The following is a 10,793-nucleotide window of genomic DNA, read 5'->3' as shown; positions in this document are numbered from 1 at the left end:
ATGCCCATGTATGTGACCCAGATTCAAGCCCCAGTCAAGAGATTCTGAGCCCACATGTAATATATAATGAAGTCATTTGGATTGCCTTCTGTCCTACACAAATCATGCATGCACAGTCATGATCTGCTGGGATAGAGATGGAATGCAAAGCACTTAGCTATGGTTTGGCATGGGCATTGATTAATCCCAGCAAGGCAAGCTTGCTCATGAGGCTCCTTGAGGTATCAATATTTCTTTTCTCCTTGCTTGGTTATATTGCTGGGTTGTGGGGGTCTTAGGAGAGAACTGGGGTGGCTAAGGTAGTGGTATAATGCCGAAGGAACCTTTGGAGGGCTCACAGCAGCTGTTGTTTATCCACTGGGACAGAATATTTTCCATTATTTTCACAGCGAACACAATCTTATCAGAATGTGTTGGCTGAACGCCAGCCCTACCTTGGAGTGGCACCTGTCTGCTTCCCCAGTCTTCAAATGTTTCCAGTTTAATTTGAACATCATGAAAAGAAAAATAGAGAAAAAGTAGCTGACTGTGGTGGTGCATGCCTGTAATCCCAGCACCTCTGGAGGCTGAGGGAGAATTCCAAGTTCAAAGTCAGCCTCAGCAATTCAGCCATTTAGCGAGGCCCTAAGCAACTTAGCAAGACTGTTTCAAATTGGACAGGGCTGGAGATGTGACTCTTGGTTAAGTTCCCCTGGGTTCAATCACTGGTCCAAAAAAAAAAAAAAAAAAAAAAAAAAAAAAAGAAAAGAAAAAGAAAAAGTGTAAGCTGCAGCTCTAAGTACTGAAGCTAGACATGAAGGATTTTCCTTACAGCTGAAAACTACTCAAAATTGGGAGGAAGAAGGATTTCTCCTCTCTAATGAGAGATCTGTTTGGCCTGGAGCTTGGATCAAACTCTTGAAGACAAAAGCAGGAATGAGGGAGACTTCTAGGGGTACAGGTAGGCTGCTTGGGGACGAATCTGATAACCTGCACATGCATCCTGGTCTGTCCAAGGTATGTGGCTGCCAGGTGGCTTGGATATCTTGCCTGGAAGAAAGGAAGCAGAGGCAGAGGCTCCTTTATGGGAGGTGAATAATCTCCTTGCTGGGCAGCCCTCCACCCAGGTCCCCTCACACACTGACAAAAGAAAGCAAAACAAAACAAAACAAAAAACTTGGCCAAGAAAGAAGCCTTTGTTCCCCAACATCTGAGGCTGAGGGGGAAAGGGAGAAGTCTACAGGTGAAAGGACACATCAAAGCAGCCAGCAGCAGCCCCTCCTCCCTCAAATAGGTCCCTAACCCTGTTCTCAGGGCCTAGGTGTTCCTTAAACGAAGGCAATGCCCGAAGGCTATGCCCTATATGCCCACCTGCCCATACAACTGGGAAGCTAGACTGCTGGTCCTTACCTTTAGCTGCCCTTCACCTTGCTATGACTCAGTTTCCCTGTCCCTAAGAGAGCCACGGGGGCAGAGGAAAGCGGTTCCAACCTGCATACAGTTTAGAGGTCACTCTCGAGTGGACCATCAAGTTGAAATTCATCGTATGCATGGGAGAAACGCAGACCTGGCTGGACTCCTGGGCTGAAAAGGAGGGCTGGGAGAGGCTTGAAGCCCTGCATGCCCCCGCGGGCCGGGAGTAAGGCGGGGGCAGGGTGTGGGCAGAAACCACACCGGGCTCAAGTTTCCTCTCTTGGCCAGAAGGGGCAGGAGGAGAGGAGGGCCACGGGGAAAGGGAAGGGTTGGAGGAAGGACTGAGAACTCAGGCCGAGGGCTTCAGAGACAAGGCCGGTGCTCCAGCCAGCTTCGGGACTGCCTGCGCTCAGCGGGTTGGAACCTCCACACTCAGCGCCAGGCAATGGCCCGGGGGCGGGGCGCAGCCCTGGCCGGTTCTCAGAGGTAACAGGGATCCTCGCCCAGGAGGTGTCAGTTCTGACCTAGCCTCCCCAGAGACAACACCCGGAGCCTCATCTCTTGCCTCACCCTGCTTGGATTCTGCCACAGGTGCCTGAAGGGTGGGGTGGGGGAGGGGAGTGATTCTAAGTAGAACCCCAGGGGCACGCTGGGGAGGTGGAGGAGGTGGAGGGAGAAAACTTTCTGAGTGTTTCTAGGAGACCTTCCCAGACTGCCCCTGGTTTAGGAATTTGACATCTTTGGGAACTCCTCTGGGAGAAGATCTAGATGGCTTCTTGGGTGTTCTGGGATCCTTCTGATGGGAGGCTGTGGGTGCCGACCACATAGTGGTCCTCAGAGGCACTCCTGAGGGACTGGCGAGTAGCGAGAAGGAACCTTTCAATTGGTGGGTGGTCCTGGGGATACCAGAAGACCCTTTTGGTGTTTGTGTTATGGTAACACCCTTTCCTTCACACGTTTCATTCTGCTACATCGTCCAGCCTGCTGGGAAGACTGGGTGAATGGCGGGTTTGGAAACACTGGATATCTGGACATCTGAGAAGTGTTGCTTCAGCAGGATGTGTTTAGTCGGGTGAAGGGTGCTGGGTTCTTGCCTCCCATCGCCCCTTCTCTCTTCTGGGCCCAGTGGCAGTCGAAATCAGCTGGCACTGGAACAGAGAGGAAGGCATCCCAATCGCAGTGTCCTTCCTTCCATCTGGAACTTGGCTACTTGGGGAGTGGGGATGTGGTGGAAGGGAATGGGAGTGGGCTATGATCTGCTGAGGCTGGGAGTCTCTAGTCATTGGTCTCAGAGGAGTGGAATTTGGGGTGTAGGGATAGAATGACAAGATAGCAGAAACCTGTCTCCCTCTCTCCCTTGTTCCCATATACATGTTTGAGTCATGTATGTCCCCAGAGGACTGAGCTCACTCTGCCCAAATCTCTCTTCCCTTTTCCTTCCCTTAGTTTCTCTATCTTGTCTCTGTGTGCCTCTGGCTCTTTGGAAGTTCTTCCTAATATTTTTAACTAAGTTGGTCACCTGCCAACCCACACTCCAAGTTTTACTGATCCTTCCCCATCCTTCTCCTGTATCGACACCCAGAGAAGTGGGGGTAGGCTAATAAGCCTTAGAACAGGGACCCTGAGGCAAGCCCCCTCTCTCTATCATACCCCCTTGTCAAAGAGCCCTGGGGCAGCAGTGGGGGCCAAATGTCTTCCTCTACCCAGCATCCTTCTCCAAATGATTCTGTATCCCTGAGCAAAAGGCCCTTATCATTCTGTGAGCATTTTGGGACTGTGATATGATCTTCCTGGGGGTTGGGGTATAGCTCAGGGTTAGAGCCTTACTTAGCATGTATAAGAACTGGATTCAATTCTCAACACTGCAAAAAAAAAAATCTTCTGACTGGGAGACCATCTGGAGAGTTAGGAGGATGGATTTTAGTCCCCGATGATGGCTCCATTTCTACCTGATCCATAATGTTGAGTAATAAGAGAAGGAGTGGAGTACAGTGGTGTGTGACTTCAAGATTAGAGCTGCTTGTTACAAAAGAAAAGGGATACAGGGAAGTCCACTTCACTTTACCAGTATTTCCTTTTTTTTTTGGTACCAGGATTGAACCCAGGGGTGCTTAACCACTGAGCCACATCCCCAGCCCTTTTTAAGATTTTATTTTGAGACAGGGTCTCGCTGAGTTTTTTAGGGCCTTGCTAAATTGCTGATGCTGACTTTGAACTCACGATCCTCCTGCCTCAGCCTCCCAAGCTGCTGGGATTACAGGCTTGTGCCACCACACCAAGCTGTGTCTGCATTCTTTATGGCCATTCTCTTTGATTCAGTTCTGACTACACCCTCCTCAGGGATCTATCCACTAGCTGCCAACTTGCTGGTCCTCTGAAAGGCAGGCTCCCAGGACCCCAAAAGCCTATTGTTGTTATAAAGATCATCACTCATTCTTGAGTTTTTGGGAACATCAGGCTCCCAATTCCCCTGTAGCCTGGAGAAGCAACCCTGTTGCTTCACCAGACAGCTGGCTCATGCTGGTCCAGAGGTCTCCAACTCCTCTCAGTCTCCTGCCTCCCCCTGTTCTTCTTCCAGTTTTCTCATTTTCCTATTACAGGAAGAGGGTGGAGACCAAGCTCCATGTCTTCATTGGAAAGGGTTGATATGGCCAGGTGTGGTGGTGCATGCTTGTAATCCCAGCTGCTCAGGAGCCTGAGGAGAGAGGATGACAGGTTTGAGGCCAGCCTTGGAAACTTAGCAAGACCCTGTCTCAAAATAAAATAAAATAGAAGAAAGGACTGATATCTAGGCTCAGAGAGGAACTGCCTGGATCAAGTTTTGTTTTGGTGGTGCTGGGAATTGAACCCAGGGTCTTGGGCATGCTAGGCAAATACTTTTACCAACTGAGCTATATCACTAGCCCCTGAATCAAAGTTTTGAAGCTAGAAGAAGTATAGACAAAATTTGCTGATCTCCTTTCTGGCTTTGTGTTCTTACCTGTAAATCCATACAGATGGACTCTTTTAGTGTTTCTCATGGTGAAATTGGCCTGTTGCATGATGATCATCAGGCACTTGTTAAAAGGCCGGTTCCTATTTCCTGCACTATGAATTCAACCCTGCAGGTTTTTAAGAGCTTTCCAGAATCTTTTTTTACATGTATCCCAGGTGAACGTGGTACACAAAGTCTGTGACTCCCAGAGCTAGATGCAGTCTATTTCCTCTCAGCTATGAGGTCTTCAGTCTTGTCTCCATCTGATGGAAGAGACTGAATGTGAGATAATTTGTCCAACGTCCTGCATCTTGAAGGCCAGAGAACCCGGTCTCCTGCCTCCTAGGGCAGAATCTTTGTACTGCACCTTAGACTCAGATCCAGGAAGACAGAAGGAGAGACAAAGGAGGAGTGAGGTGGGTGAAGAACTGTGAAGCAAGAATCAATGTCCCTACCCTCCAAGTCCCCTTCTCCATTCACTTTGCCTTTGGGCAATTTCCGCCAAACCTGGGTGGGGGAGGGTGGGTTTCCGGTGTTGAAATGGCATCCTGGACAGACATAAACACCCCACCCACTCTGCCCACTGGCCAAGGGCCTGTGCCTACATCAACTCCTAGCTCTGGGGATGGCACTGTAACAAGGTGGGGAGGCGAGGTTCAGGGAGATCCTCTTTCAAAAGAGGATCTTGCCCCTAATTTTGTGGTAAGTCCAAGAGTAAATTTCATATTAAATATTTGTGATGGTCTATCCTTGTGGTGATTGGCCCAATGTTATACATATGAGGTTATCCAGTCCTGTCCTCTGTCCTTCTATAAGTTTCCTTCATGGCTAGCCTGCTTTTCTTTACTTATATGGCGGTGGGGGGGGGGGGGGGCGAGCGTGGGCACGCAGTGTCTGGCCCTAAGAGATCAGGAAACCACTGCCAAAGCTACACAGAATCTCTTGCTGAAGACAGGGTGAAAAGATGAAGGGAGAATAGGTGTCAGGGAATAGGAAGGTAGGACAAGGAAAGGGACTGGCAGAGAGAAGACAAACAGGGATGAGAGTTTACTGAGAATTTTAAGTTGTCAAGCAGAAAGAGACCTACCTCCAAGTTCAACTTGTCCAACTCCCTAGTTTTATAAATGAGGAAAGAATAGGCGGTGGAAGGGAGTGTGGTACTCAAAGGTCTAAAGAGATATTGCCCAGTGGGGCATGGTGGTGCCTACCTGTAATACCAGCAATTCAGGAGGCTGAGGTAGGAGGATTGCAAGTTTCAGGCTACTCTCAGCAATTTAGTGTCTCAAAAAAAAAAAAAAATGTTGGGAGGCCTGGAAATGTAGCTCAGTGGTAAGGTGCCCCTGGGTTCAATCCCTGGTAATAAAATATAAAAAAATAAAGAGATATTGCCAGAAGAGAAAAGAGACTGAGACACCACAGAAAGAACTGGCTGAGATAGACTGCCAATAGAGGCCATAGAATGGAGACCCAGGAATGGTACCTGGGAGGCATTATGGGTGAGCAGATCACATCCTGCCACTTTTCAAGCTTGGGTCAAAGACCTTGTAGGATCTGTGGAAATCTTTTTTTTTTTTTTTTTTTCTTCGTACTGGGGATTGAGCCCATGAACTCTTTAACACGGAGCTACATCCCCAGTTCTTTTAATGTTTTATTTTGAGACAGAGTCTTGCTAAGTTGTTGCAATCCTCCTGCCTCAGCTTTCCTAGTCACAGGGATTTCAGGTGTGTGCCACTGCATCTAGCTGTGAAAATCAATCTTATAAATTAATAATGCTTGTAAAGCATTGAAATAGTTCTTTTTCTTTCTTTCTTTCTCTTCTTTTCTTTTTCTTTGAGACAGGGTCTTGCTCAGTCACCAAGGGTCTCACTAAGATGATGGGGCTGGCCTTGAATTTGTGATCCTCCTGCTGAAGGCTGAAGTCTCCCAATTTGCTGGGATTAAGGGAGTGCACCAACATGCTTGGCTTAGAACAGTTCTGACAAGTACTTAGTAAGTCTTTGCTATGCTTGTCATATTTACTTGGAAGAGGAAAGACCCCTGTCTATGTGAGTTGGGGTATGGCCAAGATGACCCTGTGGGAACACAGGGAAGAGGTCCAGTGTCTCCAGAGCCCATTCCTTTTTTGCCTCTGCTGTCTGTGGCTGATAAACCTCTTATCTGGCCCAGGCAGGGGAGCCCAGGGTCAGGATAGGAGGAGAGGGCAGGGCTGCTATCAGCCACCAGGCCTGGGCCCTATCTCAGAGAAGGGGAGGGGCTGTCTGCACTTCCCAAACACACTCCTTGGGGATCCCCACTCACTCTCATCTTGGGAAGAAAAGGCTGAGATCCTAAAACTGAAGACACAGGAGGAAAGCTGGGATGACTCCTGATATTTCTTACCCAAATGGAAAACCAAACCAAGTTTAAAAGATTCAGAAGATCTGACCCTGTCTCTGACCAGGAATAGAATTTTGGAGAGTAAGAAGTAGGGCAAGGAGAAAGCACCTTGTTTGAAATTAAGGTAAAAGTTTACTGTGCTCCTAAGGGAACTGGCCATGGCCATGGTAGCTGAGAGGGAGACCACAACACACAAAAGGACTTTCCAGCCTAAGGAGGTGGTTGATGAGTCTAGCATCATCAACCACCTGAGGAGGCAAGGTCTCCCTCCCCTCAGGTAAAGCTGGAGGGAACACCACCACAGAGAAAGGACAAACTTGTTGGCCCTAGCAGAAGCTTCTTTAATGCCTCTCTTTCTTCCACACAGGTTGCTGGTGCCCTTTGGGCTTTGGGGGAACCTGGACCAGACCCTGGCCCAGTAGGATGCCCCCGTGTCCTCCTCAGCAGAGCAGGAACAGGGTGACACAGCTGCCCACTGTGGAGCTGGGCGAGATGGAACTGACTTGGCAAGAGATCATGTCCATTGCTGAGCTGCAGGTGAGCAGGAGGGGAGAACTGGGAGAGGGGTGGAGGGAGCAGGCCTCAGGCTGGCGATGTTGCTGATTCTGGAAAAGAAGTGCTGGAGAATGGGAGATGTGGATGGAAACATCTAGGGACAGTGGGGAGAAGGGAGCATGGATGACAGGTAGGGGTGATGGGGAGGGAAGTGTTTGATTAGGGTGGAGGCCCCTCTCAGAAACCAACTGCTCACCTCTCTCTACCCTCTCTCCTTTTCTGCCCTCCCTTTCTCACCTTCTCTAACCTCCCTCTCCTCCAGTCCTGCTCATCTTCCCTTATTTCCTCCCCCTGCCCTTAGCAACAGGGCCCCTTTCCCCCAGGTAGCAGAGCAGTCGTTCAGGGGCCTCAGGAAGGGGAGTCAGACTATGCCGGGGTCCTCTCCTCCTACAAGTTGGACAAAGGGGTGTCTGTTGGCCTAACAATGATGCCTTTGTCCCCAGCTGAGTTGGAGCAGGGTGGCTCCTCTACGTGGGTTGGGGGCCTTGTTTCCAGCATGTTCTCTCCTTGCTGCACCTGGGCAGATACAGAGGGACTGAAGAGTTAGAGGGTAGCGCTTGTGCAGGCTCCCAAGGTGCTTCTTAGCCCCCAGTCCTGGCTCTGTGCCTGCCCTTTTCCTTTCCCAGCCACCAGGCCTGGCACCTTCAGGATCTGCCCTAGGCCCTCCTTCCACACAACAGCTCCCTCTGCTGGCATCCAGAGCATGGCTAGGGACTGAACTTGACCCTTTGACCCTAGATTACCATAGCAGAATGGGGTTCTGAGGGGTCATCTTAGCTAACAATAACTTGCCTTCCTGAAGGAAATAATGGAGCAGGAACCATTTTAATCCAGTAAGAGCTTCTCTTGAGGAGGAGGTTCTATACTTGTTCCAATGTTAGGTGGCCTTCTCTGAAGTCTGACCCCAGTGACCTCTATTCTTGCTTATGCTGCTTTCTTCTTGGAATGGTTGCATCACTACTTTGCAAGAAGCTTACAATTTGGGGTACATTTCTGTCCTCTTGTTACTGCTCATTGGGTCTTTTGGAAGGACCCCATTTGATTCTGAGATAGGACTGGCTTCTCTTTGGTAGCCTGTCTCCGAACTCTTTTCTCTTTCCTTGCAGGGTCTAAATGCTCCAAGTGAACCATCCTTTGAACCCCAAGCCCCAGCCCCATACCCTGCACCTCCACCACCCCCAACCTACTGTCCCTGCTCAATCCACCCAGATGCAGGTTTTCCACTTCCTCCACCACCTTATGAGCTCCCAACATCTGCGACTCATGTTCCAGAAGACCCCCCATACTCCTACGGCAACATGGCCATTCCAGTCTCTAAGCCACTGACCCTCTCAGGCTTGCTCAGTGAGCCCCTCCCAGACCCCTTAACTCTTCTGGACATTGGGCTGCCAACAGGGCCACCAAAGCCCCAAGAGGACCCAGAATCAGACTCGGGATTATCCCTCAACTACAGTGATGCTGAATCTCTTGAGCTGGAGGGGACAGAGGCTGGTCGGCGGCGGAATGAGTATGTAGAGATGTATCCAGTGGAGTACCCTTACTCACTTATGCCCAACTCTTTGGCCCACCCCAACTATGCTTTACCACCTGCTGAGACCCCCATGGCCTTAGAGCCCTCCTCAGGCCCTGTGCGCCCTAAGCCTACTGCACGGGGGGAGGCAGGAAGTCGGGATGAGCGACGGGCCCTGGCCATGAAGATTCCCTTCCCTACGGACAAGATTGTCAACTTACCGGTAGATGACTTTAATGAGCTGTTGGCACGGTACCCGCTGACTGAGAGCCAGCTGGCACTAGTTCGGGACATCCGTCGCCGGGGCAAGAACAAGGTGGCTGCCCAGAACTGTCGTAAGAGAAAGCTGGAAACCATTGTGCAGTTGGAACGAGAGCTGGAGCGGCTGGGCAATGAGAGGGAAAGGCTTCTCAGGGCCCGGGGAGAGGCAGACCGTACCCTGGAGGTCATGCGCCAACAGCTGGCAGAGCTGTATCGTGACATTTTCCAGCACCTTAGGGATGAATCTGGCAACAGCTACTCCCCTGATGAGTACGCTCTGCAACAGGCTGCAGATGGGGCCATCTTCCTGGTGCCCCGGGGGACCAAGATGGAGGCCACGGAGTGAGCTGGCTCAGAGGAGATGGGAACTGATAATGGGGATTTCCCTCTTTCCCTTCTGATAAAGGGAACCTCGAGATCCAGAAGACACTGAGTTTTCTAGAACTAAAGAAGAAAGGGGGAACCCTGGCATTTGGAAGCTTCAAGTTGTGTTTAAAGAGGCTTGCCTTGACTGGGGACTCAGCTCAGTGTCTGCAGCTCAGTGGTAGAGGGTTTGTTTGCTTGCATAGGATGCTTAGCATGTGCAAAGCCCTGGGTTTAATCCTCTGCACTGCAAACAAACAAGAACAGGGGATGGGAATGAAAATGAGGCTTGTCTTTAGGCCAGGGGAGGGGTTTAGCTTACTGGCCTCCAACCTCCACCTCTAGTATAGACTTTGGTCTATAAAAAGTTCTGCAGAAATAGCTTTCCATTGTGTTTTCTTTCTTGAGGGACCTGGGCAATGAAGTTGAGCATTCCTAGGGCACTGTTTGTTGGGGGTGGGGAGGGAATGCTGCCAAACTCATTTCAAGTACACACAAAATTTAAGCTTGAGCAGTTTGGAGATCTACCCATTTTCATCCCCCTTTACAGAATCAGGGGCAATGGATGATCTGAGGAACCCCACACTCCCTGGTGGCCAGTAGAGCTGCCAAAGCATGGATGGACCCTCCATGCAAGGTCCCTGAGGTTTAGATTTTTTTTTTGGATACTGGGGATTGAACCCAGGGATGCTTTACCACTGAACTACATACACATACTCCAAGTCCTTTATTATTTTTGAGAGAGGGTCTCACTCAATTGCCCTGAACTTGCAATCCTCCAAATTGCTGGGATAACAGGTGTGTGCCTTCATGACCTGTTTAGATAGACTCTCCTCTCTCAATCTGTGTAGCACAAAAAAGACAGCCTTTTTTTCCGTCTCCTGCTTCTCAACTTTGGTCATGATGTGCCAGCGCTCTCAGAAAACTGAGTTTGATTAGATACCAAAGTTTCAGAGCATTTCATACCCAAGCCCTGGTAAAACCCACTCCACAGTGAAGTAAAATGTGCATTCCTATAAAAACTTTGGCTATGTTAGATAAACACTACCCATCCTTGTTCTGGGACCCTCTTCAAGACCTTGAATATCTTTATTAACCTTATTCCAAAAAAGTCAGGATATAAAACTAAGTTTTAAATTCTTTAGTCACATCAAAGTTCAATCAAACCTCCCTGACACCATACAATCTCTTTGTTTGGAGTTGGGTATTTCTCAATCTTCTCAGTCACTGAATCACACTGCTTACCTCTTTGCAATGTTTTACCTCTAGCCTACTATACAATTTTACAAACTCCATCCCAACAGGGAAAACACACTTTCAGGTTCTGATAGTACAGAGTTTGAGACCTAAAAGACAAGTTAT

The 10,793-nt window shown here is 49.4% G+C and overlaps 1 protein-coding gene across 6 annotated transcripts; it reads left to right on the top strand.

Annotated features, from left to right (window-relative positions):
* The first annotated feature begins 1,688 nt into the window (after positions 1 to 1,688).
* On the top strand, positions 1,689 to 9,692 carry NFE2 (nuclear factor, erythroid 2). 6 transcript variants are annotated; one of them, XM_079141560.1, is made up of 5 exons: positions 1,864 to 1,983; positions 4,543 to 4,782; positions 6,206 to 6,355; positions 7,110 to 7,279; positions 8,404 to 9,692. In XM_079141560.1, the coding sequence occupies exons 4-5, from the start codon at positions 7,166 to 7,168 to the stop codon at positions 9,412 to 9,414; spliced, it is 1,125 nt and encodes a 374-aa protein (XP_078997686.1). In that variant the 5' UTR covers positions 1,864 to 1,983; positions 4,543 to 4,782; positions 6,206 to 6,355; positions 7,110 to 7,165; the 3' UTR covers positions 9,415 to 9,692. The 6 variants fall into 6 exon arrangements, with proteins under 6 accessions (XP_078997689.1, XP_078997688.1, XP_078997685.1 ...); XM_079141559.1 differs by lacking the exon at positions 6,206 to 6,355 and having other exon boundaries at positions 1,847 to 1,983; positions 4,603 to 4,782; XM_079141558.1 differs by lacking the exon at positions 6,206 to 6,355.
* The last annotated feature ends 1,101 nt before the right edge of the window (positions 9,693 to 10,793 follow it).

This window comes from Sciurus vulgaris (assembly GCF_902686455.1).
Source record: "Sciurus vulgaris genome assembly, chromosome: 5".
NCBI lineage: Eukaryota > Metazoa > Chordata > Mammalia > Rodentia > Sciuridae > Sciurus > Sciurus vulgaris.
The sequence above is the reverse complement of the archived record's forward strand: the minus strand, read 5'-3'. Positions and strand labels throughout refer to the sequence as shown.